Source organism: Pelodiscus sinensis, chromosome 24, assembly GCF_052426305.1.
Source record: "Pelodiscus sinensis isolate ZL-2025 chromosome 24, ASM5242630v1, whole genome shotgun sequence".
Lineage (NCBI taxonomy): Eukaryota > Metazoa > Chordata > Testudines > Trionychidae > Pelodiscus > Pelodiscus sinensis.
Window position 1 is genome coordinate 20291234 of NC_143075.1, and position 25916 is coordinate 20317149.

At 57.4% G+C, this 25916-nt stretch overlaps 1 protein-coding gene across 9 annotated transcripts in view; it reads right to left on the bottom strand.

The window, feature by feature from the left end:
• ARHGEF10L (Rho guanine nucleotide exchange factor 10 like) overlaps positions 1-25916 on the bottom strand; it is a 207266-nt gene that overhangs the window by 49375 nt on the left and 131975 nt on the right. For 6 of the 9 annotated variants that reach the window (XM_089773156.1, XM_089773155.1, XM_089773158.1 and 3 more), the window contains 9 exons: positions 25090-25182; positions 24030-24203; positions 19517-19662; positions 17338-17352; positions 16866-17050; positions 15366-15481; positions 14694-14821; positions 12931-13031; positions 1849-1970 (listed from right to left, as the gene is read on the bottom strand). In XM_089773156.1, the coding sequence (XP_089629282.1) occupies positions 1849-1970; positions 12931-13031; positions 14694-14821; positions 15366-15481; positions 16866-17050; positions 17338-17352; positions 19517-19662; positions 24030-24203; positions 25090-25182 (1080 nt within the window). The remainder of the gene's footprint in view (positions 1-1848; positions 1971-12930; positions 13032-14693; positions 14822-15365; positions 15482-16865; positions 17051-17337; positions 17353-19516; positions 19663-24029; positions 24204-25089; positions 25183-25916) is intronic. The other 3 variants (XM_089773157.1, XM_089773159.1, XM_089773161.1) reach the window with 1 other exon arrangement.

Here is a 25916-nt window from a genome sequence, read left to right on the forward strand (position 1 = left end):
AACTAAAGGGTTAAAAGCAGACCAGGGGGTATCCAGGCCGTGTGGGCAGGGAGCCAGGAGAGCCAATGGGAAGAGAGCAGGTTTCCCTTTGCGTGTGGGTTTTTCGAGCAGGAGGTGGGGAGAGAGAGTTGGACTGACCCAGGCTTGGATTTTTGGCGCTATCTATGCCTAAGGAAAGGCTGAACCCTGGAGCAAAGGCCAGGTGAGTGAACAGAGATGCTTCTAGTTAGACGAGAGCAGGATATTTTCTTTGGTTTTGGTTTGGTTAAAGGCCTCAGTGCTAACCCCCCTGCACCCAGTAACTGAATCACAGAATCATAGAATAGTAGGACTGGAAGGGACCTCGAGAGGTCATCGAGTCCAGTCCCCTGCCCTCATGGCAGGACCAAATACTGTCTAGACCATCCCTGATAGACATTTATCTACCCTACTCTTAAATATCTCCAGAGATGGGGATTCCACAACCTCTCTGGGCAATTTATCCCAGTGTTTGACCACCCTGACAGTTAGGAACTTTCCTAACGTCCAACCTGAGCTTCCTTGCTGCAGTTGAAGCCCATTGCTTCTTGTCCTATCCTCAGAGGCCAAGATGAACAAGTTTTCTCCCTCCTCCTCATGACACCCTTTTAGATACCTGAAAACTGCTCTCATGTCGCCCCTCAGTCTTCTCTTTTCTAAACTAAACAAACCCAATTCCTTCAGTCTTCCCTCATAGGTCATGTTCTCTAGACCTTTCATCATTCTCGTTGCTCTTCTCTGGACCCTTTGAAACTAAACCCCAAGGAAGCCATTCTCTGCACTTTCAGCTTTTCTTGGGTTGCTCTGTGATACCCAGCGACCAAATCACATCATCATTTTTAAGGCTCTGATTGGATTCCTGTGAACTACAAAGCAGGAGGGTCCACGTGCATGTGCCTGAGACGGAGGCAGCCGCTATTAGAAATTACAGTTTGTTTTCAAACGCTCTCCTGAAAGAGGGTAAAAGAGCTGGGGGAACCCGCAGGAAGAAATTCCCAAGGGAGTCCTGGGTTCGGGAGAGGGGTTTTGCACGTGGGTGGTGGCAGCGTCCTTCCCAAGACCGGGGAATCGGTGACCTTGGGGAGTTTAAAGCAGAAGCTGATAGGGCAGGGTATTTTTAAAGTCTCTTGCGGGCTCCCCCTTCTGCACTCGAAGCGCCGGAGTGGGGAACAGCCTTGCCAGCATGTTGTGCCGCGCTGAGCCTGCGGCTGGCTCCGGGTGCACAGCGCGTTCTGTTCCGCATTAGATGGTGGAAAGGAGAGTCCACCCCTCTCTGTCTCCCCAGGACCCGTTGGATTGACCCTACCTCGCACCTCCAAGGAAGGTAGGGCACTACCAGCTGGTAACAGCCAGTTCTGCCTATTCAGTTACCCTCAGCAGCTGCCGCAGGACACGAGGGCTTACCTGGGACACCTGAGCCAGCATTGACGCAGCACCTGGAACTGCCCCTGCCCCATAATCCAGTGTCAGAGACTCCCCTCGCTTCCCTCCCTGAACTTCTGAGCCGCCACCCTCTTTTTGGCTGGCTTCTCACCTGCAGCAGCCACACGACTCACCCCGATTCTACCACTGGCCTGCCCTACAGCAGGGCATCACATCTGATAATCCCCCACCTTCCCCTGTTAGGGTTTTCCAAAAGGACACAAAAACCCATGTCCTGACTGGGGAACCTGTCCCCACGTTCCCTACGAGCAGGGCCATGCAGGCCAAGAGAGGCAGCAGAAAGACAGTGACACATTCACGCGGGGCAGCCAAACAGCCCACCCCATCTGGCAGCCTACGCAGCTCAGGGGAGGGGAGGAGAGAGAAGAGAAGAGGCCAGGTTCTTACCTGCAGGTCGAGGGCCTTGGAGGAGAAGGCGGGCATGCGACACGCCAGGATGGGGCACCAGAAGGGAGCCTTGCTTTTCTTGTCTTCGTCAGGGCACAGCCATCCAGGCTGGTTCTCCTCCCCTGTGACAAGCGGAGCAGGCAGGGGAGGTTAAGAGCTTTGCAGGTCTTCCTAGCAACCGCTGCCTCCTCTCCGGCTCTCCCCAAATGCCTCCAAACATGCAGAGCCAGGGGGCTCAGAGCCCCAGCTGTCTGCAAGCTCTAGCAGGGGCCTTTGCCCATCCCACCGGCAGAGACAAGTTTCAAGCCCTGCTTCTTAGGGAAAAAATATCCCCATCCTGCAAGGAGCTAGAAACGGGTCCCCGACCCCCAGCACTGGGTTTAAAGTGCTCCCCGATCTCAAGCAGGTCTGACTGAAGTATTTACATGGCCTCCAGCACAAGGGGCATTTCTTCACCCGTCACCCATAGGTGCCCGTGCCAGCATCAACCCAGCAGCACTGGCTGGGGACTTGAGCGACACGCCCAACACACAGAGGAGAACCCAGATCTCTTACTTCCTAGTCCCGTGATCAAGCAATGGGGCAGCCCCTGTACCGACAGAGCAGAGACTAACCACTGTGATATCACCATCCGGTACCCCAGCTTTCCAGGGTGCTGGTCCAGCACCGTTTATAGCAAAGGACACACTAGAAGCCGTGAGCTCACATCACCCACACCTCACGGCATGGCGTCCCTGCTTTTCTCCAGCCGGCCTCTTCCATCCCCTCCCCTCCCGAGCCAGGGTGGGGACAGGTCGTATCTGTAAGGCACTCCTAGGAGCAAGGATCCTCAAGTTTGAGGCCTGGTGCTGCTGGCAGAAGTTCCTCTAACTGTACAATTTCTTTTGTCTTGTCCATCAGTGGCTCATCTCCCGCAGCCACCGGGCACTCACCCAGCAGCTGCTTGCAGAGTGACCACACAGTGCACCATCCACTCCTAGGCATGTGCCTGGCCCAGACGCCGCGCCACACAACACTGGTTTGTCCAGTCAACCCCAGGGAATAGCTGCACCCCCACCCTTCCGAACCAGCCCCATGCACCTTAGGGGGGAACTGCCCAGTGGCTGCGGGAGACGAGCCTTTGATGGACAAGACAGAGGAAATCTACAATTAGAGGAACTTCTGCCAGCAGCACAGGGCCTCAAACACGAGGAGCCTTGCTCCTAGGACATCCTCTGGCACCCGATCGCTCCCAGAATGGATCTTTCCCTTTCCACCTGCGGGCAGAAGACGACGCACCCCCAGCTCAACGGGATGGGAGCTGTGGGTCCACACTGAAACCAGAGGCGTAACTAGGCAGACTGGAGCAAGTGTTACTAGCCAGCCTCGCGCTGGCCTGTAATGACCCTGCAGGCAGCCAGCTTTCACTGCCAGACCTGCCAGCCAAACACCTTAGTGCGAGGCATTAGCCCGTTGCAACGTTGGTGCTTTCAGAGAGATTTCAGGACAAGACCGGTGCCACCAGCCACAGTGGGCATCAGAGGGCATTTTAGTCGCGGGCTCTGGCGTCCTTGGCTATTGGGGGGGCCCTACTGTAAATAGAAACATAGGGTATGTCTGTACTGCAGCTGACACCCACGGCTGACTTCGGCCTTTGGGGCTTGGGCTCAGTGGCTGTTTAATTCCGGGTTCTAGGACCCTCAGAAGTGGGAGAGCCCCAGAGCTTGGGCAGCGACACCGCACCTGAGGCCCACGAGCCCTAGTGGGCTGGCCTGGGCAAACCATGGGGGTCTCATCGCAGTGCAGATGCAGCCACAGCCTCTAGAGGAAGGGCACAGCAGGCACCAGCCGGCCCGCTCGCTGGCTAAGACGACAGCGCCCCGTCGCACGTGGCCTCGGCTTTGCCTTGCCTCGATTTGAACATGCCAGCTCATGGGATCTCCCCCCATGTTTCCCTCAGTGTCTGTTCCCGCCGGACGCACGGTGCTGCCAGGACGGTTTGCCCAGGGCTAGCTGAGTGGTAGCCCAGGTTTGAGTTTGACACTCTTTCCCCTCCCTCCCCCCCGGCTCTGAGCCTGGTTATGCAGCACTACTCCCCCGCCCCTCTTCCTTGCATCACCATCCCATGAATCAGGACCCCAAGCAAAGCCAAGAAAGGCTTCCCAGCCCCACAGGGATCTCCTGGCGCCCTAGAGAGAGGGGTGTCCGGAGCCACTGCACCCAATATTCTCCTCGCACCAGGCTGACCCAGCTCCGCCCGAGTCACAGAGACGTTCCCAGCTTGCACAGGGAGAGAGGGCGTGAGCCCAGCACGAGAACGAAACAGGCCCCGCTCCTGCCGTCAGACGAGGCCTTCTGCGCCCTCCTCAGCACGTGGCCATTACGTCTCTCTGCTCAGCCTGGGGACTGCTGCTGGACTTGGGATCAGGCTGCACAGATCACGTGTGCAGAAGCCTCATTTGCACCTGCACCCTGCCCACAAGCCACAGCCCCCTGTGACTGAGGTTTTACTTCTTGTCACTTCACTGACATTCCCAGATCCATGAAGCGTGATGAACGGACGGAAGAACGATCGTTGACAAGGCTTTCATGAGGCCGCTTACCCTAGAGCAAGAAGGCCAGCGAAGAGCTTTGTACTTCTCCTCACAGAGAGACTCGGCCTTTTACGCTCAGAACTTCCCCTCTCCCCTCACACAATGGTTAACACGCAGGCACCGCTCGCGTCTCCGGAGTAGCGGCACTAGCCCCTTGCTAGCCACTGTCACCTGAAAAGCATCTGAGGTGAGACAGGGATGTGCCTGGGGAACCAGTCAAACGGTTATCCACTCAGCATCACCCTTAACACACGATGCTGGTACCAGTTAGCTGGTACCAGGGAGCAGCCCCCTGCCCGTGGCCCAGCACTCCCCCCCAGCAGCAGCCCTCACAGGCAGGGACTACTCTAGCCTGTCCCCAATGGGCGAGAGGGCTGCTCCAGACCTGGTGGAGTGGCTCCCCGCCCACAGCCCTTTAATCGGTAAAGGGTGAAACGTAGTGTTAACCGATTAAACGGGATTTTACATCCCTCCTCTGAGACGCAGCCCTCTCAGGATACAGTCAGGCAACAAGAAGCTGTTTGGAATCTAGGGGGGCGTCAAGTGGGCACCACGCGGAGCTGGGGGTCCCCACCAGGCAGATAACCCAGCTGGCTCTTTCTCCTGCCAGTGCAGGGTGGCTTCCCGAAGTTTGCTCAGTCTGATGCAAGCAACGGGGGCCACAGGCAGCAGGAAGGCCCTGTATTCCAGCTGTAGTTTTCCTTTTCCCGACTCCATCCCGTGTCCAAATCCGACAGGGGGTCTGAAGCAGGACACCTGCTCCAAGGTGCCGCCCAAGGATCCCGCTCTCACTCAGCTACTGAACGCGCTTGGCCACCCTACAAGGGCAGAGATGGGTGTCAGCACAAACCCCTAGAAACACATCACTTGGGAAAGATGCGTCGACACAGTCAAAGCTACGCGGGGGGCCTGAATGCAGCGAGCAGGGCTAACAAGAGCAGTGAACACAGAACAGATGTTCAGCACAGACTTGAAGTGGAGCCTGGGTACGCCCTCACCTTGCTAGCTATTGTTACTTGTGCCTTTGCTGGATAGACACAGACACGCCCTTATCAACTGCATGAGCAGCCAGGCTGGCATTACCACCTCTCAGCGGACTAGCCTGCTTTGAGCAGTGTCTCTCAACAACTGGTCCAGCCGATCCCCAAGATCTCCATGGCACCATTGAGGAAGGTCGCAAATGAGCCCCATGTGTGAAAAGTTGAAAAAAGGCGGCTTAGAGCTTTAGGGGTCGGAAATCAGATTAGATCAACAATGTTTAAAATGCACATGGACCATCTGCCGCCAATGAACCTATCAGGGGTGGCCACATTGAAACACCAGCCCCTAGTATAGATGAGCACTAAGAGCGATTCTTTCGGCCTGTTCAGCGTCTCACACACCGTGTTCTCTGCGTCAGCTTGCAGCAGAGCCAGGCCCAAGCAGCAACAGCGGGAAAAAAAAGGAAAAGAAATAACAAAACGTTTCTTCACACGAGGCTTTAATGCATTTTTTATTCCTAACTGGTGGTTACAGGATTGCCCCTCAGGCATCCCAGATTAAAAAAAAAACCTGTTAAAAACAAGAGAATCAAAACTCCTTCCAGCCTGGGGGAATCCAGGCATTCAAATACGATTTCAAATGAATTTTTCTTCCATTAAAACTTTTTTTTTTTTTTTTTTTTTTTTGCTGCAGTGGCTGGTGGAGTTAGCCACAAAGATAAGAAGGGACGGACGGACCACAAGGGAACTTGAAGCTGACGAGGGACTGGAGAGCGGAGGGGAACGGTGGCTGCCTCGAACCATTTGCCTTTCTTCCCCCCCGTTTAATGAAGAGATCAAAAGGGCCCCCGTGCTCTGAAAAGCAATTCTACCCATGACATTGCGGGGTTACACAGACGCTCGCTATAACTCCCAGAGGGAATGTGCTCCGTTTACAAGACAAGATTGGAAACCACCTGTGTGGCATGTTCCGCCTTAGAGGTGACAAATTACAGATCATGCAGGACTTTCCAAAAGCAGCTGGTGAATTTGGTGCCTCGGTTCTGTAGCTCCCAAATTAAGACCCTTTAAAATGGACCCAATCGCCAAGCACCTACCCTGAGGACTAAGGCCCTCCAACGCACCTCAGGCGAGGTACCCCCGGCTACTAAGCAGCGTTCAGAAACCTGGCCATCGCAATGGAATCTTCCTGCCATTCAGGAAGGTGACAGGCTGCGTCTGACGGGGCACCCATGGAATAGGCTACAGGCTGCATCCGACAGGGCACGGCACTGATTTTTTCTAAGGCTAAGGTCATGGCACTGGCAGAGATCGGCGTTTTCTTCCTCTCCAGCATGGTTCCACACCTGGCACCTTTTGATGAAAAATAGTTTGCTGCAGCACTCCCAGCTGGTTCTAGTCCAGATCACTCAAATGCTGGACCAAACATCCTGACCCCAACGTCCCTCATTTTTCAGACCAGACGTCGCTTTAAGCAGAGCACTTCACCTGCCTTTGGTTAAATCTCGTGGCCGTTTCAGTGGTGAAAGGGAGACGTCGGTAGATAGTGTCTCCATACGCATGAGTATGCCACATAAGCATATCAGAACATAAAAGTGGCCATGTTGGATCAGACCAAAGGTCTATCTAGCCCAGTATCCTGTTTGCCAACAGTGGGGTGCCCCAGATGCCCGAGAGGGAGTGAACAGAGCAGGGAATCATCACCTGAACCCTCTCCTTTTGCCCATTCCCAGCTTCTGACAAACAGAGGTTAAAGACACCATTCCTATCCATCCTGATTAACAGCGACTGATGGACCTGCCCTCCATGAATTTATCTAGCTCTTTATTGAATCTTGTTATAGTCTTGAGCTTCACAACATCCTCTGGCAAGGAGTTCCACAGATTGACTCTGCATTACGTGAAGTAGCACTTGCTTTTGTTTGTTTTAAACCTGCTACCTATTAATTTCTTTTGGTGCCCCCTAGTTCTGATGTTATGGGAACATACATAACTTTTCCTTATTCACTTTCTCCACAACAGTCCTGATTTTATAGACCTCGATCGTATCCCTCCTTAGTCTCTTTTTTTGTAAACTGAAAAATCCCAGTCTTTTTAATCTCTCTTCCTATGGCAGCTGTTCCAACCCCCTCATCATTTTTGTTGTCCTTTTCTGAACTTTTTTCCATTGCCAAGATAGCTTCTTTGAGATGCGGTGACCACATTTGTACACAGTATTCAAGAGGTGGGCGTACCATGGATTTATACAGAGACAATAAGCTGTTCTCGGTCTTATTCTCGATCCCTTTTTAAATGATTCCTAACATTCTGTGGGGTTGTTTTTTGGTTTTTTTTTGGACTGCTGTTGCATATTGAGTGAATGTTTTCAGAGAACTATCCACCATGACTCCAGTTCTCTCTCTTGAGTCTAGTCCCCATCATTCTGTACATAAAGCTACACCTACAGCAGCTAAGGTACCTTTGCTCCCAGCTGAGAAACTGCCAAATTCCAAGCCACAGGCTCCCATCCTCGGTCCCCTAGAAGAACTCAAAAGAGCTCAGCTCCTATTCAGGACCCAAACAAGTGCCCAGATTTTCATCAAATTCAGCACCAGTTCGGATGGCAGCCGCTAAGTGTGGCGCTTGGCGACGAATCTGGTCTCAAGAGCGGATACCGAGCACTAGAAAGCCAACGCTGAGCTCTGTGGAAAACCTGCGACCTTCTTCACCTCATCAGCCTCTCCCTGGCAAGGAAGCACCTGCAGAACCGACCCCTCCTGGGTCCTTCCAAGCACGACACCCCACATTGGCAGGTCAGAAACACCACTCAGTACTGGGGGAAGGGGCTGTGATTGTTCTCCACTCAGGGTTCTCCTCACTGGCCAGGAGGTGGCCACTCCAGGAAGTATCTGTCCAACCTGCTGCAGGACCCCAGCCATACCTATGAACCAGGGCCTTGGGCGGCATTAAGATTGCTTGCGCATGGCTCCGCGTTGTCTAAACAGGAAAGCTTGGAGAAGCTTTGGGACTAAGACCCAACCAGCCCCACACAAGAGCTAACCCACGTCCTCAGCATTCAGAGCCCATGCAGCCCAACAAAATCCCCAGGCAGGAGACGCTGGGGTTATTGATTCCTCTGATCTCCATGGTGCTGGTGGCTGCAGGGCGCATTCATTACAGAGCATTAAATGAGCGTTAATCAAAGGCCGCACACAAACGCGTCTTGCCCTGAAGGTCACTAGGAGAGCCAGGGACAAGCCTGGGAAGGAGCCGGCAGACGTGCTTACTTGGGGGTGTCGATGCTCGGCCGCCCAAAGCACGGCCTGCCATGACCTGCGGGGAAGCCTGCCGTCACTCCAGTTCCTTCTGCTGGGGCGTAGCGGTAGGGAACCGGGAAGGCTGCACTGCACCACCGGGTGGCAATCTCCTGTCTTCCAAGACCATCGCGATTGTCTAGTGTGACCCTCCTGTACAAACGCGGGGCGCAAGGTGCTGTCCAAAGCCTTTGAGAGGGACGGGAAAATCAGAGACGGGACTGGCTGGCTGAGATCCCATCAGAGAGAGGAACTATAGTAGTAAACTGAGGCAGTCCATGGCATTCTGCTAAAAACCCTATTAAAATCCTACCTGCATCCAGAGTGTCCAGAACGATTCCCTACACACAGAATGGGGTCCTTGCGACAGCGCGCGCCAGGGAAAAGGGGGTGAAGGCCCTCAAAGCGCCTCACCAGGACGCACAGCGCCAGGGGCTCGTGAGGAGCTGGAATTTCATTTGAGCCACCGACGGGTTTTCTTCCATGCGGAAAGCGACTGCGCGGCCTCAACCCATCGCTGCTTGCAGCCATCGGGGTTGGGTCCCTCCCCTGTGGTGCTCTCGCTTGTGTGGCCCAGACACCTTCCCCGTTCTCCTCCTCGGCCCCAACCACCGGAGGAACGCTGCCCAGTCGAGGAGATATGCCAACCTCGCTGTTCGAGCCACAATTCCCCCCGCTCCCAAGACCTGTGACTAACATTCTCCTGATCCCCTGCCACAAGCCCTGGGCACACGGGGTATGACCACTTAGCGAAGTCGCTCGAAGCAGTCGAGAACGGCACCCACCAGCTCCGGCTTTAGAGACACAGGCAGGAGGTTTTCCTTCTGCCCGCTTCGCAGCCACAGCATGGCCACCAGCAACCTGCGTGTTCCCGACTGACCCCCAGCAATACAGCCCCCCCCCTCCAGTCTGTTACGTCACCTGCAACGTGCTGCCCGCTGGGGGAACAGGGCGCTGAGGGTTCGGTTTCCTGAACTCTGACTAAGCCACACGTAAGCCAGGAGTGCCATTAAAACAGGGGTGGGCAGCCGGGCCCCTCCCCTCTCTGCACTTCGTACCAGGTAAGAGAGTGCGCAGGTGCCTGAGAGCCCCTCGTACCAGCCGAGCCAGGACACAGGGACTGGGGCCCCTCTGCCCAACCTGCCTCCCTGGACTGGCCGGGCTAACGCGCAAGCTGAACGGCGGGACGTGCATGTCGACCGCACTGAAGCCAGTTGCGTGGCAGCCACCTCCCAGAGCCCACCACACCCTGGAGGGACCCATCCCAGAGCCCCCACACCCAGCCGCCTCCCACAGCCCACCACACCCTGGAGGGACAAGAGGGGCCCATCCCAGAGCCCCCACACCCAGCCACCTCCCACAGCCCACCACACCCTGGAGGGACAAGAGGGACCCATCCCAGAGCCCCCACACCCAGCCGTCTCCCAGAGCCCACCACATCCTGGAGGGATCCATCCCAGAGCCCCCACACCCAGCCGTCTCCCACAGCCCACCACACCCTAGAGGGACAAGAGGGACCCATCCCAGAGCCCCCACACCCAGCCGTCTCCCACAGCCCTCCACATCCTGGAGGGACAAGAGGGACCCATCTCAGAGCCCCCACACCCAGCTGCCTCCCACAGCCCACCACACCCTGGAGGGACCCATCCCAGAGCCCCCACACCCAGCCGTCTCCCAGAGCCCTCCACATCCTGGAGGGACAAGAGGGACCCATCCCAGAGCCCCCAAACCCAGCCGCCTCCCACAGCCCTCCACATCCTGGGGGGACCCATCCCAGAGCCCACCCCACCCAGCCGTCTCCCAGAGCCCTCCACATCCAGGAGAGATGGTTCCCTGGGGTGTCTGCATGCAGAAGGCGTGGTGCCCGGAGGACCTGGGGGGCTGGATGGTTACTGGAGGGGAATGGGGCTATGCACGTGTAGCAGGATGGTGCCTCAGGGGCTGTTTGGGGAGGGCAAGGGATGGTATTCGGGGAACTTGGAGGCGGCGGGTACTTGTCGAGGGATGGCACCCCGGCGTGTGGGGCGCGTGCATGCATGGAGGTGGTGCCACTGCCCGTGCGGGCCGGCGGAGAGAGGTGTACCGGGGGCTGTGTGCACAGCAGGATGGTGACTCCCCACGTGATGTGCGTACATGGGATTGGTGCGGGGTTCGACTCACTAACTAGCTGTAGCCTGCGTGCCACAAGCATCAGCCCTGGAGGTCCTTTCCAAACCACGCACTCTGTCGCCTGACTGGGGTTTGTTTTCTCCACTCCCAACTGACTTTCCTAAACAAGCTGGCTACGGAAAATAGCTTGGTGCTATTTAACGCTTCAAAGATAAGCCCTTCCCCTGGGAAACCACTCCTTGTTTTACATCCATAACTCCCCTTGACTCCACAATGAGAGGGCAGATACCTAGGGTTGCCAGGCGTCTGGTTTTCGCCCGGACAATTCGGTATTTTGGCCTCCCGTCCGGTTAAAAAAAAAAAAACAGAGAATACTTGACACATAAAATGTCCGATATTTTTATGTTTTCCTCAGACAGATGGCCAGTGGTGTCTGCGAGGGTGGGGGGCGCGAGGTAATTTAAAGGCACAGCAACCTCTTTTTTTTCTTTTTTGCTCAACCAATTTTTCCCTGCCTTTTCGGGATTTTTTGTGAAGGTATCTGGCGACTCTATACCTTGGAGTCAGCTCCAGCCTACACTCTCTACCTCCTCTCACAAGCCAGAACCCTGAATGGAAGTCACACAATTTGCCTCTGATCCTCAGTTTTAAAAAAACGCATAAGCCCCAGCGAACAGGCAAAACGACCGGCCTTTCGTGTGGCTTGCTCACGGGAGACTGACACCCGTAAGCTCTGACTGACTCCGAGGGTCTATCAGGCTAGTATGCAGGACGGTACATTTGCTGTACATGGGGAAATGTCTCCAGAAAGGCTGCCAGGAACAGAGCTGGTACGTTAGACATTGTGTCCAAATGGAAACTAACATGGGGAACTTATTACAGGTAAGAATCCTGGTCCTGCCCTCCCCCCGCAAGTGCCCCATGTTAGTCATTTTGTCATAGGAAACCTACATGAAACCACAAGTGCTCCCAGCATAGAGCGATTTCTTACACCTTATCCTTAGCTTCCAGGGGTCTGGGGACTGCTGGGGCAGCTGCCACCAGCCGCCTCCCCAGCACTGAAATCTGCCTCGTGCTCTCGGCTTAAGCAGTTCCTCTCTCTGGAAGTTGCACTCTCGATGTGTCGTGTAACGGTGTTTTCTAGCTATGCAAATCTGCTTCCCCGTTTCCGACAGGCACTTACACAACACCCAGCACGAGGCAGGGGAAAGACTTATAAAAGCAAGTTCTTAAAAACACAGAGGCGTGAGTCAGAGAAATTGCACCATCGCATTCCCCTGCCATGGCTGACATCGCCAGCTGGGGCGTGTAGGGAACCCAGCAAGGAATCTCCCTAGGCGTTCTCCACCTTCACGGCCGCCTGTCAGCAGCAAGGAGAAGTCACAACTGTTGCTAAGCCTTGGGGCTCAACGACTGTTCCACAAAGGGAGGCCCATGGTGAGAGAGAGCAGAGCCTCCATTCCCACACACACCCCCGGCATTCGAATACCTGCTGTGCAGTGGAACTAAAGGTCTGCAGGCAAGAAAGTCCCAGTGATTGTCACTGTCACCAGTCCCTGATGACACCATAAGAACAAGGAAGGAACACGCTTGTAGGGCATCCACGGCAACGGGAAGTCACCCCGAGGAGAGAGGGGTAGAAACCAAGCCAGACGTCACAACCCAAGCCCATCTGGACCATCGTTCTCCACTGCCCTGCAGTTTGCACGGTCGTTTGCACCAGTGCAAAGCGAGAGTGAGACACAATCAAGTCAGCACAGGCGCGCTGCACACTGGGAGGCGTGCACCAGGAAGTGGAGAGCTGGATCTCCAAGGAGCAACGCAAAGGATGGATGTGGCCCATCGCGAAAGCCCTCTTGGCTAAGCGGCAGCCAACATCCTGCTCGGGACTCTCTCGGGTGACACTGGGCAGCCAAAGGCCCTTCCTGGTCAAGCTCATCTTTGCGGCTCTGGTAGGGTTTCGACCTTCCAAAATTGAGGCTTGTGCTTGGCACATTCCCCCAGTGCCACGCGCCGGGCAATGAGCTTTGGTTCTTATTTCTCCTTCCTGAAAGGCGGCCACAGGCTCTCCCCATCCCGCCCTTTCGTTCGCATTCATTGGCAAGGACGCCCGGCCCCTGTTACTCACGCAGGCCGATCTTTGCCAGGTGCAGGCGGTTCACCCAGGAGATCTTGCTGAGCGGGTTGGGGGTGATGAAGACCACCATGACGCTGATGGGACGGCCGGACCTGCAGCAGGAGGAGGATGAGGCTAAAATGTAGCTCCGTTGGGAGTCGGACTGAAAGTCATTTATGGACCCAGGCTCCTGGCACCACCCCGCCCTGGAGTAGCTCCCCTCTGTGCTCAAGGGGAGTGGCGCCGCAGAGAAGTGCAGCCACCCCTGCGGGAGTTTACACTAGGGATGGGCGCTATCGGGTAATAGATTAGTCGAGTAACCTCATGGATTCTTATCGAGTACTCGACTATTCCAAAGTCCCCGGGGGCAGGCCCGGCAGCCAGTGCGCTCCAGCCCCACTCCGAAGGAGCCCCCTGCCACTCCATGCTACTGCCTCTGTATCAGAGACAGGCGGGAGCTGGTCCGTGAGGGGAGCCAGTTTGAAAACCAGCTCCCCGCACAGACCGGCTGCCTGTCGCCCCGTGCGCTGCCTCTGATACAGAGGTAGCAGTGCAGGGTGGCAGCAGACCATGTCCAGGAGCGGGGACGTCTGAGTTCCTGGACTCCGTGTGAGCCAGAACTGAGCCAGGCTTCCTGCCCACCTGGCTCCTAATACACTTTAAATGCAGAGCCGCAGCGGGGGAGGTCTCAGATCCGTGCAAGCCGGGACTGAGCCAGGCTGCGGGCCAGCCTGCTAAAAAACGTACTGCCAAGGGGGGGGAGGGAGGAATGCATATGGTCTAAGATAAGCTTTTGCTTATCAGTTAATCGGCTGCACTATTCCATCCCTAGTTTAACTACGACGTTACTGAGACAGAGAGACCAGCCTGTCCTGTTTTCAGGCACTAAGTTCATAGGACTCCTCTTGGCAGCTCCGGGAGGCAGTTACGTGGTTCACCGCCCCTGTGGCCTGCAGCTCTGCTAGGAGACACAGCCGGGGCTTGCCAGGGGGGCGCCGAGCGGCTCCTGCGCAGGGCTCACCACCAGCATAGACCAGCGGCGGCGGATGCTGGTTCTTAGGCCAAGGCCCCGCAGAGCACGGGCCTGGAGAGGCTTTCGGAGCTCCACCCGGGCCCGGCAGAGCCAGAGCTGCGACACTGAGGAACGGCATCTCAGCAGGAAGGGAGAGGACCCAGACCTGCCATCGTCACCGCCTCCCGCCCTTGTCGCTGGACTAGCTAGAGGAGCACCCACGCCGGGAGGGAGCAAAAAGGAGCCATGATGCACCAGGAGCACATTGGCCCAGATCCTCTGCTGCCGGAGAGCCGGACAGCACCCCACCCCATCGATCTCCACCCGCCCAGGATCCTTCCCTTTGGCTCCTCCATGAAACCTCTGAGTGTCTGCTCAGAATCAGGGCCCAATCAGTGTGGAGTGGTGCTTCCTCCTTCCCCCCCACAGTACCTGGGGGCCCACAGGGAGTTACACCTCCCTGCAAACCCTTCGGCATGGGGCCAGTTGTTTGTTCTGGGACGTCCCAGCCCGGCCAGGACACGACTCAGGCTGCTCTGGCCAAAACGTGCACAAGGCCCCGGGTATGGAGGAGACCTTGTTCTTACCCGCTGGCGAACACTTCCATCACTGGAGACCTACCCGCCCGGGCAGCACGCACACCCGTACCGGACTGAGAAAGCGCCTCGCAAAGCCCCTAGGGCTTCCCCCTCGGATCCACTCTCCATGCTCAGAGGGTTGCAGCGGGAAACGTCCCGCCCACAGGAGCCGGGAGCAGACTTACTTGTCCGGTTTCCCCGGCAGCAGGAGACGGAGGCGGCACTTGTTGGCCGAGTGGATTTCCTCCTCCTTCACTCTCATCATCCTCTGCAGGGCCAGGCACCAATCCTGGGCCACGGTCATGTTCAGATTCTTGGAGCGGAAAAGAAACCCTGAGACGGGGGAGGGTCTGGGGGTGGGAGAGGGGGCCATGCAGAGTCTACGAGTCACCATCCAATTGCTCCCAAAGGCCCAGCCAGCAACCCAGGACTAGCCCGGGCACCCCTCCAAGGCTGGAGAGCCAAGTCCATCGGGAGGTGGGCACGTCTGCTGGTGTCTAGGGAAGCCAACGGCCGTCCAGAGCAAGGAGCTACCTGTCCCCCAGCTAACGAGCAAGCATAGCAATGTTTGGGGCAGGCGCGTGAGCGGGGCCGTGAATAGGGAGGAAAGACAATCGCTTTAGAACCTCTTTCCGCGCCATTTCCTATCCTGTTCCGAGGTTACGTCCTTTGTCGTTTGGACCCTTCCCTGTGGGGGCAATTTCCAGTTACCAGACTGCCCTGGCTTCCCCCAGCCTCAGCCGAGGCCCCAGTCACAAACCAGCAGGGGAAATTGCTCCATTTCGTTAGTGAATCCCATCCCCAACCGCCCAGCGAGCGGCACTCACAGAGTGTGAAGGGAGCAGCCTGGCCCGTACCTGGTAGGTGCCATGGAGGGTGCTGATGAGTAGGGTTATCTGCTCCACCACGGCCAGGTCCTTCTGCAAATCTTGGAGCTCCTGGAAGAGGCGAGGGGGGCCGAGGAACACCTTATCTTGGGAGGAAAGCCAGGCATTAGCGGGCAGAGGGGCTGAGTGGGATGATCAGCTGACCTTCCACTTTGGAAGATATGGCTCCAAATCCCAACTCGGGTCCCAGGGGGAAGCAAATTTGCATTCTCCCTTCGTAGCACTGGCAGGCCCTGCTGAGGAACAGAAGAGCGGGGGGGCGCTAGCATCCAGACTGGAGTACGTTTACATGGTGGCACAGGGACGCTGAGCGCAGACACAGCCAGGGCTACCCAGCCCTGCCCTGCCCGAGGGCCAAAACTCACGCGCCCTCTGAGCCCGGATTCCCTGGATCCCTTGGGCCATCACCCCTCTGGACTGCCTAGCAGCCGAGCTCCTAGGGCAGCATAGTCCGATGCGTGGGGCTGCCTGTCAGACACCCTAGGCCAAGAGGGCCCAGGCCCATCAGCCTTACCCCTGGGAAGCGGGGGGTACGGCTCAGCCTTCGCACCATGCTCCCACGCCCGGGGAAACGAATGAGCCAACCAGTGGACCAAACTGAGCCACGAGTCTTGGCCGTCGGAGATGCACTGCGCAGCTGCTAAGAGGTTGCCTGACTCGGGCACAGTCCTGGCCTGAGTCCAAGGACACCATTTTGGGAGCACGCAGGAGAGGAGGAAGGGGGCGCAGCTGCACATACCAGGACGCTGCTTCCTCTTCCCCTCACTATCAGGGAGGGGAAAGTATCCAACCTGACTGCATGCCTCTTGCTCCTGCCTGGGGAGGGGAGGGACCAAGGAGGCGACCCACCCCCTGTGCTATCCTTTCGCTCCCCGATTGCAAGGGGGAGGGGAAGAAGAGCAAGCAGCAGCCCCGTACATGTGGCTACAGCCTCACCCTGAGTCTCCCCAGTAATCCCCACATCAGACTCAGGTTATGGCTGACCTAGGACACATCTTCCTCTCTGTCTCACTATAAAGACTCCAAGCCATGGACAATAAGAACATAAGAGCGGCCACACTGGTCCAGACCAAAGGTCCATCTTGCCCAGTATCCTGTGTGCTGATGCCAACTGCCCCAGAAGGAGGGAACACAACAGGCAATCCTCACGTGATCCCTCTCCTGCCACCCACTTCCAAACATTCCTACCCATCCTGGCTAATAGCCATTGATGGACCTAACCTCCATGAATCTGTCTAGCTCTTTTTTGAACCCTGTTAAAGTTCTAGCCTTCACCGCATCCTCTGGCAAGGAGTTCCACAGGTTGACTGTGCGCTGAGTAAAGAAAAACCTCCTTTTGTTTGTTTTAAACCTGCTGCCTGTTAATTTTATTTGGTGATCCCTCGTTCTTATATTGTGGGAACAGCCGCTAGAGAAAGACACAGCACACACAGCTGGCGCGTTACCCCCGCGCCCCGAGCGGTTACTCACTGTGGGACGACTGGCTGGCTGGCGCGTGTTTTTTGGCTCCCACGTTCTGGATCACCACGTTGTCTTTGTCGTACGCGCTGTTCTCCTGCCCAACTTCCACCACCTGCACCTGGGGGAGGGCAGTGTTCCATTTCACCACGTACTTGGGGCCCAAAGGCACGAGGCTGCTGATTTCCAGCTGGCCTCTGCAGACAGAGGGAGAAACTCTGTTATTCCCTCATAAAACATGACCGCAGCACCTTCACCACCCCGCGCCACGCCAGAACTCTGCAGCACCAGGAGGGAACAGTCAGGTCATGCTAGGAGGACACCTCCAAACCAGAAAAAGGCAGGAAAGTTTGCAAGCCCAGCTCCCGCCCCGCTGCTTCAAAACTTGCATTCCACGCCCTGCACCAGCATGTTAATTCCTTCCACCATAAAACTGCACCCCCACCGCACGGGGCAAAACCACCACACCATGTGCTAAGCCTACCTGGTACTCACAGGCCTGGAAAGAGAGAAGATTAACAAAGGTCATTATCATAATGGCATGCAAGTCCTCAGCTGCTGCTCCCTCCCTGGATACTGCAGCTACTTTTTTCTACCCTTTGTTCTCATGCTAGTAGTTCTGGAAAGCAGGGAGTTCTGAGTTCAAATGCTGGCGCTGACACCATCTGTATCCTTAGATGAATCCCTGGTCGGCTGCCAAAATGCACAATCAGGGTCTTCAGTCGGCCCTCAGCACTTTGGAAACCAGGCTACTTACAGAACGATGGACGTGTAGAGCTAGGAGTCCTTCCCCGGAGGCTGAAGCAAGACGGAGTAAAACCATCCCTGACAGGTGTGTCCAACCCATTCCAGAAAACCTCCAGCGATGGGGATTCCATCGCCTCCCTAGCTAACCTGCTCCAGTGCTTAACTGTCCTGAGAACAGGAAAGTCCTTTCCCAAGGTCTAACCTGAATCTCCCAGAATGCAAAAGAAAAAAAAAAGCCGATAACTTCCTGTGCTGCCCTGGCGGACACGGGGAACAACTGATCGCTGTCCTCTTGACAACAATATAAGGCAGGGCGTGGAACCTGTTTTGGGACGGGGGACGCTGACCGACAGAAAAAAATCAGTCAGAGGCCGCGCACAAGTGAGAAGCAAACAGCTGCCCCCCTCAAAAAGCTAACAACCCCCTCCCTTCTGAGATGGCCCCTGACTAGATGGAGACAGACACTCCTCGCATTCCTCTCACACACCAGAGCCTCGGAGGACCCAGGCTAGGAGATTTTGTTTGCTCCAGCAACGGGGAGCCTATTGGCGGTGGTGGCTGGATTCAGCCTTGGGGGCCCAATCCAGAGCCAGGAGCCACATCCGGTTCCCAGCCCCGATATAAGGTTTCAGAGCGGTCGCCATGTTCGTTGTAGATTTATTTGGGCAGAAGCTTTTATGGGTCAACTGACGAAGTGTTTTTGACCCACAAAATCTTGCGCCCAAATAAACGTCCGTCTTTACAGCGCCACCGGACTCCTCGTGGTTCATACAGGGTCGCTGTCCTGTTTGCCCTTCAGCCTTCTTTTCTCAAAACGAGACACGTCCCGTCCTTCGGACATTTCCTCACATAATGTGTTCTAGCCCTTTCGGTTGCTCTCTTCTGGACTCTGAGGGTATGTCTAGACTACATGCCTCTGCTGGCAGAGGCATGTAAAATAGGCTACCCGACATAGTCAATGAAGCGGGGATTTAAATATCCCCCGCTTCATTAAAATAAAAATGGCCGCTGTGCTGTGCCGGCTCAGCTGATCGCCGGCACAACGCGGCAGTCAAGACTGGGATCAGTCGGCGAGGAAAGCCTTTGCCAACCAATCCTGTAAACCTCGTTGACCAAGCTGCATCTTGACTGCCGCGTTGTGCCGACGATGAGCTGAGCTCTGAGTTCTGTCGACAGACGGCGTTATTGCATCTACACTGTCCTTTGCGTCTCCACTCTTATGTCGACAAAGTAGCTTGCTTTGTCGACAGAATTGGATGTAGTCTAGATGGTCTTTGTCGACAGAAGCTTTGTCGACAGTATCTTTCGACAAAGCCTCTGTCAACAAAAGCCTGTAGTCTAGACATAGCCGCAACGATGGGTAAAACGAGATTAGGATGCTAGTTATGACCGACGGGAGCCCAGGGCAGTGCTCTGCAGGGACAGGATGCGCTGGGATGCAGGCAAGAGAGAGTACTCAGACCAGCTGCAGGGTAGTAGGTTAGCATAGATTGCTGCAGCTAACGGCAGCAGCGGCTGGCAATGTACCGAGCCAGACAGGCAGATAACAGAGCTCTTCTGCAACAGCTCTCGGGTAACTTGCCAGTGCTGGGAAAGTGCAATCCAAGGCGTATTTTCAAGTCAAAAGGGGCCATCTTTGATCACCTGTGTAACTCCACGAAAGCCACTGAGATTGCACCAGGGATCCATGTGACCCAAGGTTGCTAGAACGACTGCCAAGAAAAATGCCAAATCCCAGCAGAACTGGCGGAGGCGGGACTGGAGTGGTGCTTCAGAAAGGTCAGCCTACGTTTGTTAGCTGGATTTCACTGCCTGGAGCCCTAGCGCTGTAGCCCTGCAGATGCCCCCGGGCTGCGGGGACACGTACGGCAGCCGTTCAGTGGGGCTCCCAAAGGAAACGGACACCGCCAACGTACTTGAAGTTGATGTTAGCGCACACCAGCATGTCGTTGAGCAGGAAGACTTTGCGCTCCTTCGATTTGATCAGCTGGCCCCGGTCTCCGTACACCGTCTCCGTCAGGGTCTCACAATGCAGCAGCTGGCGCTGGCCTGAATTCAGCAGCTGCAGAGGCAAAGGAGCAAGGAGGACGTTTATTAAAGGAGCAGGGAGAGACGGTAACATCCTAGCTCATCACACGCGTGCATGACTGCTTCCTGCTGACCGGAATCGGAACGGCTCCACTCTGTGTCCTAGGCCCTATACTGCTAACAGCTACCGGGGTTTCTCCTGCTTCCTGCTGACCGGAATCGGAACGGCTCCGCTCTGTGTCCTAGGCCCTATACTGCTAACAGCTACCGGGGTTTCTTCTGCTTCCTGCTGACCGGAATCGGAACGGCTCCGCTCTGTGTCCTAGGCCCTATACTGCTAACAGCTACCGGGGTTTCTCCTGCTTCCTGCTGACTGGAATCGGAACGGCTCTGCTCTGTGTCCTAGGCCCTATACTGCTAACAGCTACCGGGGTTTCTTCTGCTTCCTGCTGACCGGAATCAGAACGGCTCCGCTCTGTGTCCTAGGCCCTATACTGCTAACAGCTACCGGGGTTTCTTCTGCTTCCTGCTGACCGGAATCGGAACGGCTCCGCTCTGTGTCCTAGGCCCTATACTGCTAACAGCTACCGGGGTTTCTTCTGCTTCCTGCTGACCGGAATCGGAACGGCTCCGCTCTGTGTCCTAGGCCCTATACTGCTAACAGCTACCGGGGTTTCTTCTGCTTCCTGCTGACCGGAATCAGAACGGCTCCACTCTGTGTCCTAGGCCCTATACTGCTAACAGCTACCGGGGTTTCTTCTGCTTCCTGCTGACTGGAATCGGAACGGCTCCGCTGTGTCCTAGGCCCTGTACTGCTACCAGCTACCGGGGTTTCTTCTGCTTCCTGCTGACCGGAATCGGAACGGCTCCGCTCTGTGTCCTAGGCCCTATACTGCTAACAGCTACCGGGGTTTCTCCTGCTTCCTGCTGACCGGAATCAGAACGGCTCCACTCTGTGTCCTAGGCCCAATACTGCTAACAGCTACCGGGGTTTCTCCTGCTTCCTGCTGACCGGAATCGGAACGGCTCTGCTCTGTGTCCTAGGCCCTATACTGCTAACAGCTACCGGGGTTTCTTCTGCTTCCTGCTGACCGGAATCGGAACGGCTCCGCTCTGTGTCCTAGGCCCTATACTGCTAACAGCTACCGGGGTTTCTCCTGCTTCCTGCTGACCGGAATCGGAACGGCTCTGCTCTGTGTCCTAGGCCCTATACTGCTAACAGCTACCGGGGTTTCTTCTGCTTCCTGCTGACCGGAATCAGAACGGCTCCGCTCTGTGTCCTAGGCCCTATACTGCTAACAGCTACCGGGGTTTCTTCTGCTTCCTGCTGACCGGAATCGGAACGGCTCCGCTCTGTGTCCTAGGCCCTATACTGCTAACAGCTACCGGGGTTTCTTCTGCTTCCTGCTGACCGGAATCAGAACGGCTCCACTCTGTGTCCTAGGCCCTATACTGCTAACAGCTACCGGGGTTTCTTCTGCTTCCTGCTGACTGGAATCGGAACGGCTCCGCTGTGTCCTAGGCCCTATACTGCTACCAGCTACCGGGGTTTCTTCTGCTTCCTGCTGACCGGAATCGGAACGGCTCCGCTCTGTGTCCTAGGCCCTATACTGCTAACAGCTACCGGGGTTTCTCCTGCTTCCTGCTGACCGGAATCGGAACGGCTCCACTCTGTGTCCTAGGCCCTATACTGCTAACAGCTACCGGGGTTTCTCCTGCTTCCTGCTGACCGGAATCAGAACGGCTCCACTCTGTGTCCTAGGCCCTATACTGCTAACAGCTACCGGGGTTTCTTCTGCTTCCTGCTGACTGGAATCGGAACGGCTCCACTGTGTCCTAGGCCCTATACTGCTAACAGCTACCGGGGTTTCTTCTGCTTCCTGCTGACCGGAATCGGAACGGCTCCGCTCTGTGTCCTAGGCCCTATACTGCTAACAGCTACCGGGGTTTCTCCTGCTTCCTGCTGACCGGAATCAGAACGGCTCCACTCTGTGTCCTAGGCCCAATACTGCTAACAGCTACCGGGGTTTCTTCTGCTTCCTGCTGACCGGAATCGGAACGGCTCCGCTCTGTGTCCTAGGCCCTATACTGCTAACAGCTACCGGGGTTTCTTCTGCTTCCTGCTGACCGGAATCGGAACGGCTCCGCTCTGTGTCCTAGGCCCTATACTGCTAACAGCTACCGGGGTTTCTCCTTTAGCTCAGGAAGCCTGGGCTTTCAGGCTCTGAGTTCTGCCGAGCAGTTCTGAGCGGTCCTGCTGCACAGAGCAGAGACAGCCGGGGTTACAGATTTGTACAGCAATTTTCTCCTGTGCAGAGCTTTATCCAACAGGACTCCACTGCCTGACAGCACTAGCACACTGAGCCACACCCAGCAGGACCCGGCTCAGGGGCACTTCAGAACTTTATTCCTTGCTCCCCGAGTCCCTGAGCCCAGCTGCGGGGAAGGGGGGAGCGGATGGAGCCAATGACGGAGGGTAGGTCTACGCTGTGTTTTAAAACCTGCGGCGGCAAGCCCCGGAGCCCTCTGATCCCCAGCTCTGCAGGATCGGTCCCTTCGCTTTCATTTCCTCTGCAGAGCAGATCGCATCCCGGCACGCCAGCCCAGCCCCACGGGACTGCTCAGCCACAGGATGTTCTGCAAACGCCCTTCCCCGGTGATTTCGAAATCGCGCTGACCGCGTTCCAGCCTCTCTCCTCTCAGGGGGTGCACGGCGAGGGGGGAATTTCCGACGCGCTGGTTTCGGGAAACCAGAGGCACTCCAAGAAATACCGCAGCCTCTGGGTGGCAGCTAGCCAGGCCAGGCTCGCCCCGCCGTAAGGACGCGCATGAGAGACGAGCCCACCCCCCAGGCTGCCCGACGCGGCCTCTGAAGCGCCCGCTTGCCCTCCCTTCATGATATAGAACCCCAGGCTATTGGGGGGGGGGTTGCTTTGCTTGGGGAAACAATGGGCTTCCCTTCCGCACTCTCTTCCCACCTACGCCCCCACTTGGCCCACACGCTCCCCCTCTTTGCACTCTGATCTCCCGCTCAGCCTCGCCGGGCTCTGCCTGGCCTCTGCGCTGGGCACCGCGGCCCTGCCCCTGCCCTGTTCCACTCTCAGCAGCGTTTGCAACGGCGTGGCCGGGCAGCAGAGCGGCCCCCGAGCGCTCACACGGGTTACAGCCCCCGCGCAGCTGGCCAAGGAGCCACACACCGAGGCCTTGGCTGGGCCAGTCTGTCTGGGCGAGCTGTAAAGGGAGAGCTTGTCCGACGCCACAGGCACACCCCCGTCCCCAAACACTGATGGGTTCCAGGTGCCTTTGAGAACAGAGCCATCCCTGTAACAAGACACAGCCTCCATCCAGCCTTGGGCGGGGAGCGTGCCCCAGCAGGCTGCCTGCTCCCCGGGCCCAGGCTCCCTGGCAGAGGGCCCCAGCGCGGACAGCCAGGGAGATGCCAGCCAAGACAGCCTGAGGTGGCTTTTTCAGAGAGGAGCCGCCACGGCGGAGCCGTCGAGCATAGTCCCCTCTGGGTCAAACCCTCCAGGCTCCAGAGATGTGTTCAGAAGCAGGCAGTCCGGCCAGATGTCCCAGGCTGGCTGCAGTACACTCCCGGTTCCCCTGCCAGCCCTGAGCAGAGGAGTGGAGCAGACAAAGCAGCCGGTGGGGCCGGGAGAAGAGAGGACCCGGGGGCGGCCAGTTCGGAGGGGGGTCTCCTTGTGGCATCCCGCCCTGTCCCTCCCTAGGCTGCAGAGACCTGGTGCAGTTACATGGCAGAGGGCAGGCCCGCGGGGCTGAAACAGAACCAGCGAGCAACTCCAGCAGGCGACAGGGGAGGGACGTCAGGGGAAGGGTGAAGAGGATACAGGAAGGAAGAGGTTTTGGTCCTAGCACTGGAAGCCGGAATGCAGCAAGGACAGCGTCGTGGATCTCCGGAGAAAGACTCAGGAATTCTTCTGGCCGCGAGACAAGTCAGCCACAACCCCACCCGGGAGATTGTCTACTCCGCACAGAGGCTGTAGGCAGAATCCGTGTGCGGGGGGCTCAGCTCTCCGGTGATTTCCTGCTCCGTTACCCCAGCCACGGGAGCAGAGCAGAGTCACAGGGAGCTAGTCTGATCTCCCCGTGCCAGCGCCTCCTCCCGCCCCGCCCCAGCGGGGATGCTGGCAGCAAGTAACGGCACACACCCGGCTGCAGTTCGACCTGGCAGAGCCCACAACTAGGACGCGTGGGATTCGGAGCACGTGTGTCCGGAGAGCAGAGACCCGCCCCTTGCCACCCAAGGCCATATCGATCCCGGCTCTGTCATAGGCTACAGCTGGGATGGGGGGCGGGCCCCCCAAGCTATTCACATACACACACTGTCCTCTAGTGGGCAGAGCCGGGAAGGGACTTTCCCACCCGGAGTCAGGCCCCCACCTTGTTCAGGCTGCTGCGGTCGCTGACGCTCCTCGTGAGCTGCTGGATCTCGGCCATCTGGTCGGCCACTCGCTTCTGCTCGTTGAGCTTCTCCGCCAGCGTCTCCAGCTCGGTGAGGGCGAGCTGGAGCGACAGCCTGTCCGGGTGGCCTTTCGGGGTGTTCTTCAGCATGTCCTGCGGGGGGAGGAGGAACCCCATTACCAGGTGGCGAGGGGGATCATCGCGGGAGCCCGATGCCTGGGGTGTGGATTTGCACAGGTGCCAAGGAGCTGCCGCTCCCAACCAGCCCCTCTGAACAAGTCAGCCCTGGATTTCACACGGGCCTGGCCTGCGAGGAGACTTGGGGAGCGGCAACGGCTCAGGACGAACACGCCCACGCACAGTGTAGGGCCACTTTCTGCTCTTTATCCCCCCCACCACCACCCTGGCCAGCTGGGTGATCGGTGACCCTGGACTCTTCCCCCCAGGCACAAAGTGCATCCCCACGATGCTCAGACAGCTGCCCCGCCCTGGTCCCTCGCCGGGCGGCTTCATACTTCCCAGGCACAGAGACCTAGGAGGAAGAGACGCTGCTGTTTTGTTCTCCCACGGGGCTGAGTTCGGGGGCCCTGACAGCAGGATCTGTCTGTTGAATGGGAACTTTCCTGTACACCCCGGACGATGGGAGCAGGCCAGCCCTGGCTAACCTCTGGGATAGGCACCCAAATGGGGCGGGGGGGGGGCATGTCCCATCACATTTTACTGGCCATAAGGGCGGGTGATGGGGCCTCAGAGGCAGAGAGGGGCAGAGAGTGGGACTGTGGGGGCAGGGCCATGGTTTGGGCACTGGTGGCATCCCCAGGTTTTGGGAGCTTCCGCCACTCCTGCCCCTATGCCTGGAATTCAGGTTGAATTTCGAGCCCTTCATAGGACTGGTCCTTAGCGGCTGTGAAACCAGCTTCACTTTGCTGACTCCTGTGGAGCCACCCAGCTGCGGGGCAGACTCAAGAGACCAGACGGACGGTGCCCATCCCCCCAGCCCTCCAATCCGGCCCACTGCCTCTTCTCCCGGGCGCGGTACCTGCAGCAGCAGGATGAACTGAGGGAACCGCTGGATGGGCTTCACCATCAGCCCGTAGAGCGTGACCCGGTCGGGGCTTGTCATCTGCCGCTTCTGTAGAGACAGGCACAAGCCACTGCCCCCTGCACTTCAGGCAGGAGCTCCCGGTGCAGAAAGCCCGGCGCCGTCAGCTCCCTCCCCTGCCCCGCGCCTCCCCGAGCCACGGATCTGGGTGGGACTGGGGCTTTTTACTGCTCCACTCCAGCCCAGGCTCATTCCCTTTTCATCCCTCCCTCCCCGGCCGCCTCCCGCGCTCCCCGGTAGATCAGGGAGATGCCGCAGAGATGCAGTAACGAATCCACCCGCCCCGCCACGCTGCTCGGAGCACGGCTTCACGCAGGCCCTGCAGCGGCCTGCATGGGCAGCAAGACGGTCGCTCTGGGCCCTCTCTCCCAAACTCCCCCCAGATGCAGGGTCAGCAGCCGAGCCTGGCACATGCACCGCAGGGATGCGAAGGGATGGGCAGGGCACGGTCGGGTCTGAATGGGCTGCGGCCAGGTCTATCGCATCACCCTGGCATCGCAGAGATCAGGAGGGTGGCACTGAGCGGGCGGCTCCCGCATTGCCGTTCTGGGGAGGGAATCCACGCCCCAGGACGACACGGGGACTTGGCAAGGGCTTGGTACGGGCCCGCTGGCAGGGGCTGCAAGCTGGCGTCATTCAGTGTGGCTATGCGGGAGGAGCAGCTACCCGCCCACGTCGGGCCAGCAGCCGGCTCTGCAAACCCAGCCCCTGGCGCGGAGAGGCCTCCAAGAGAGCGGGGAAATCCTAGGAGCCGGCGAGTCACC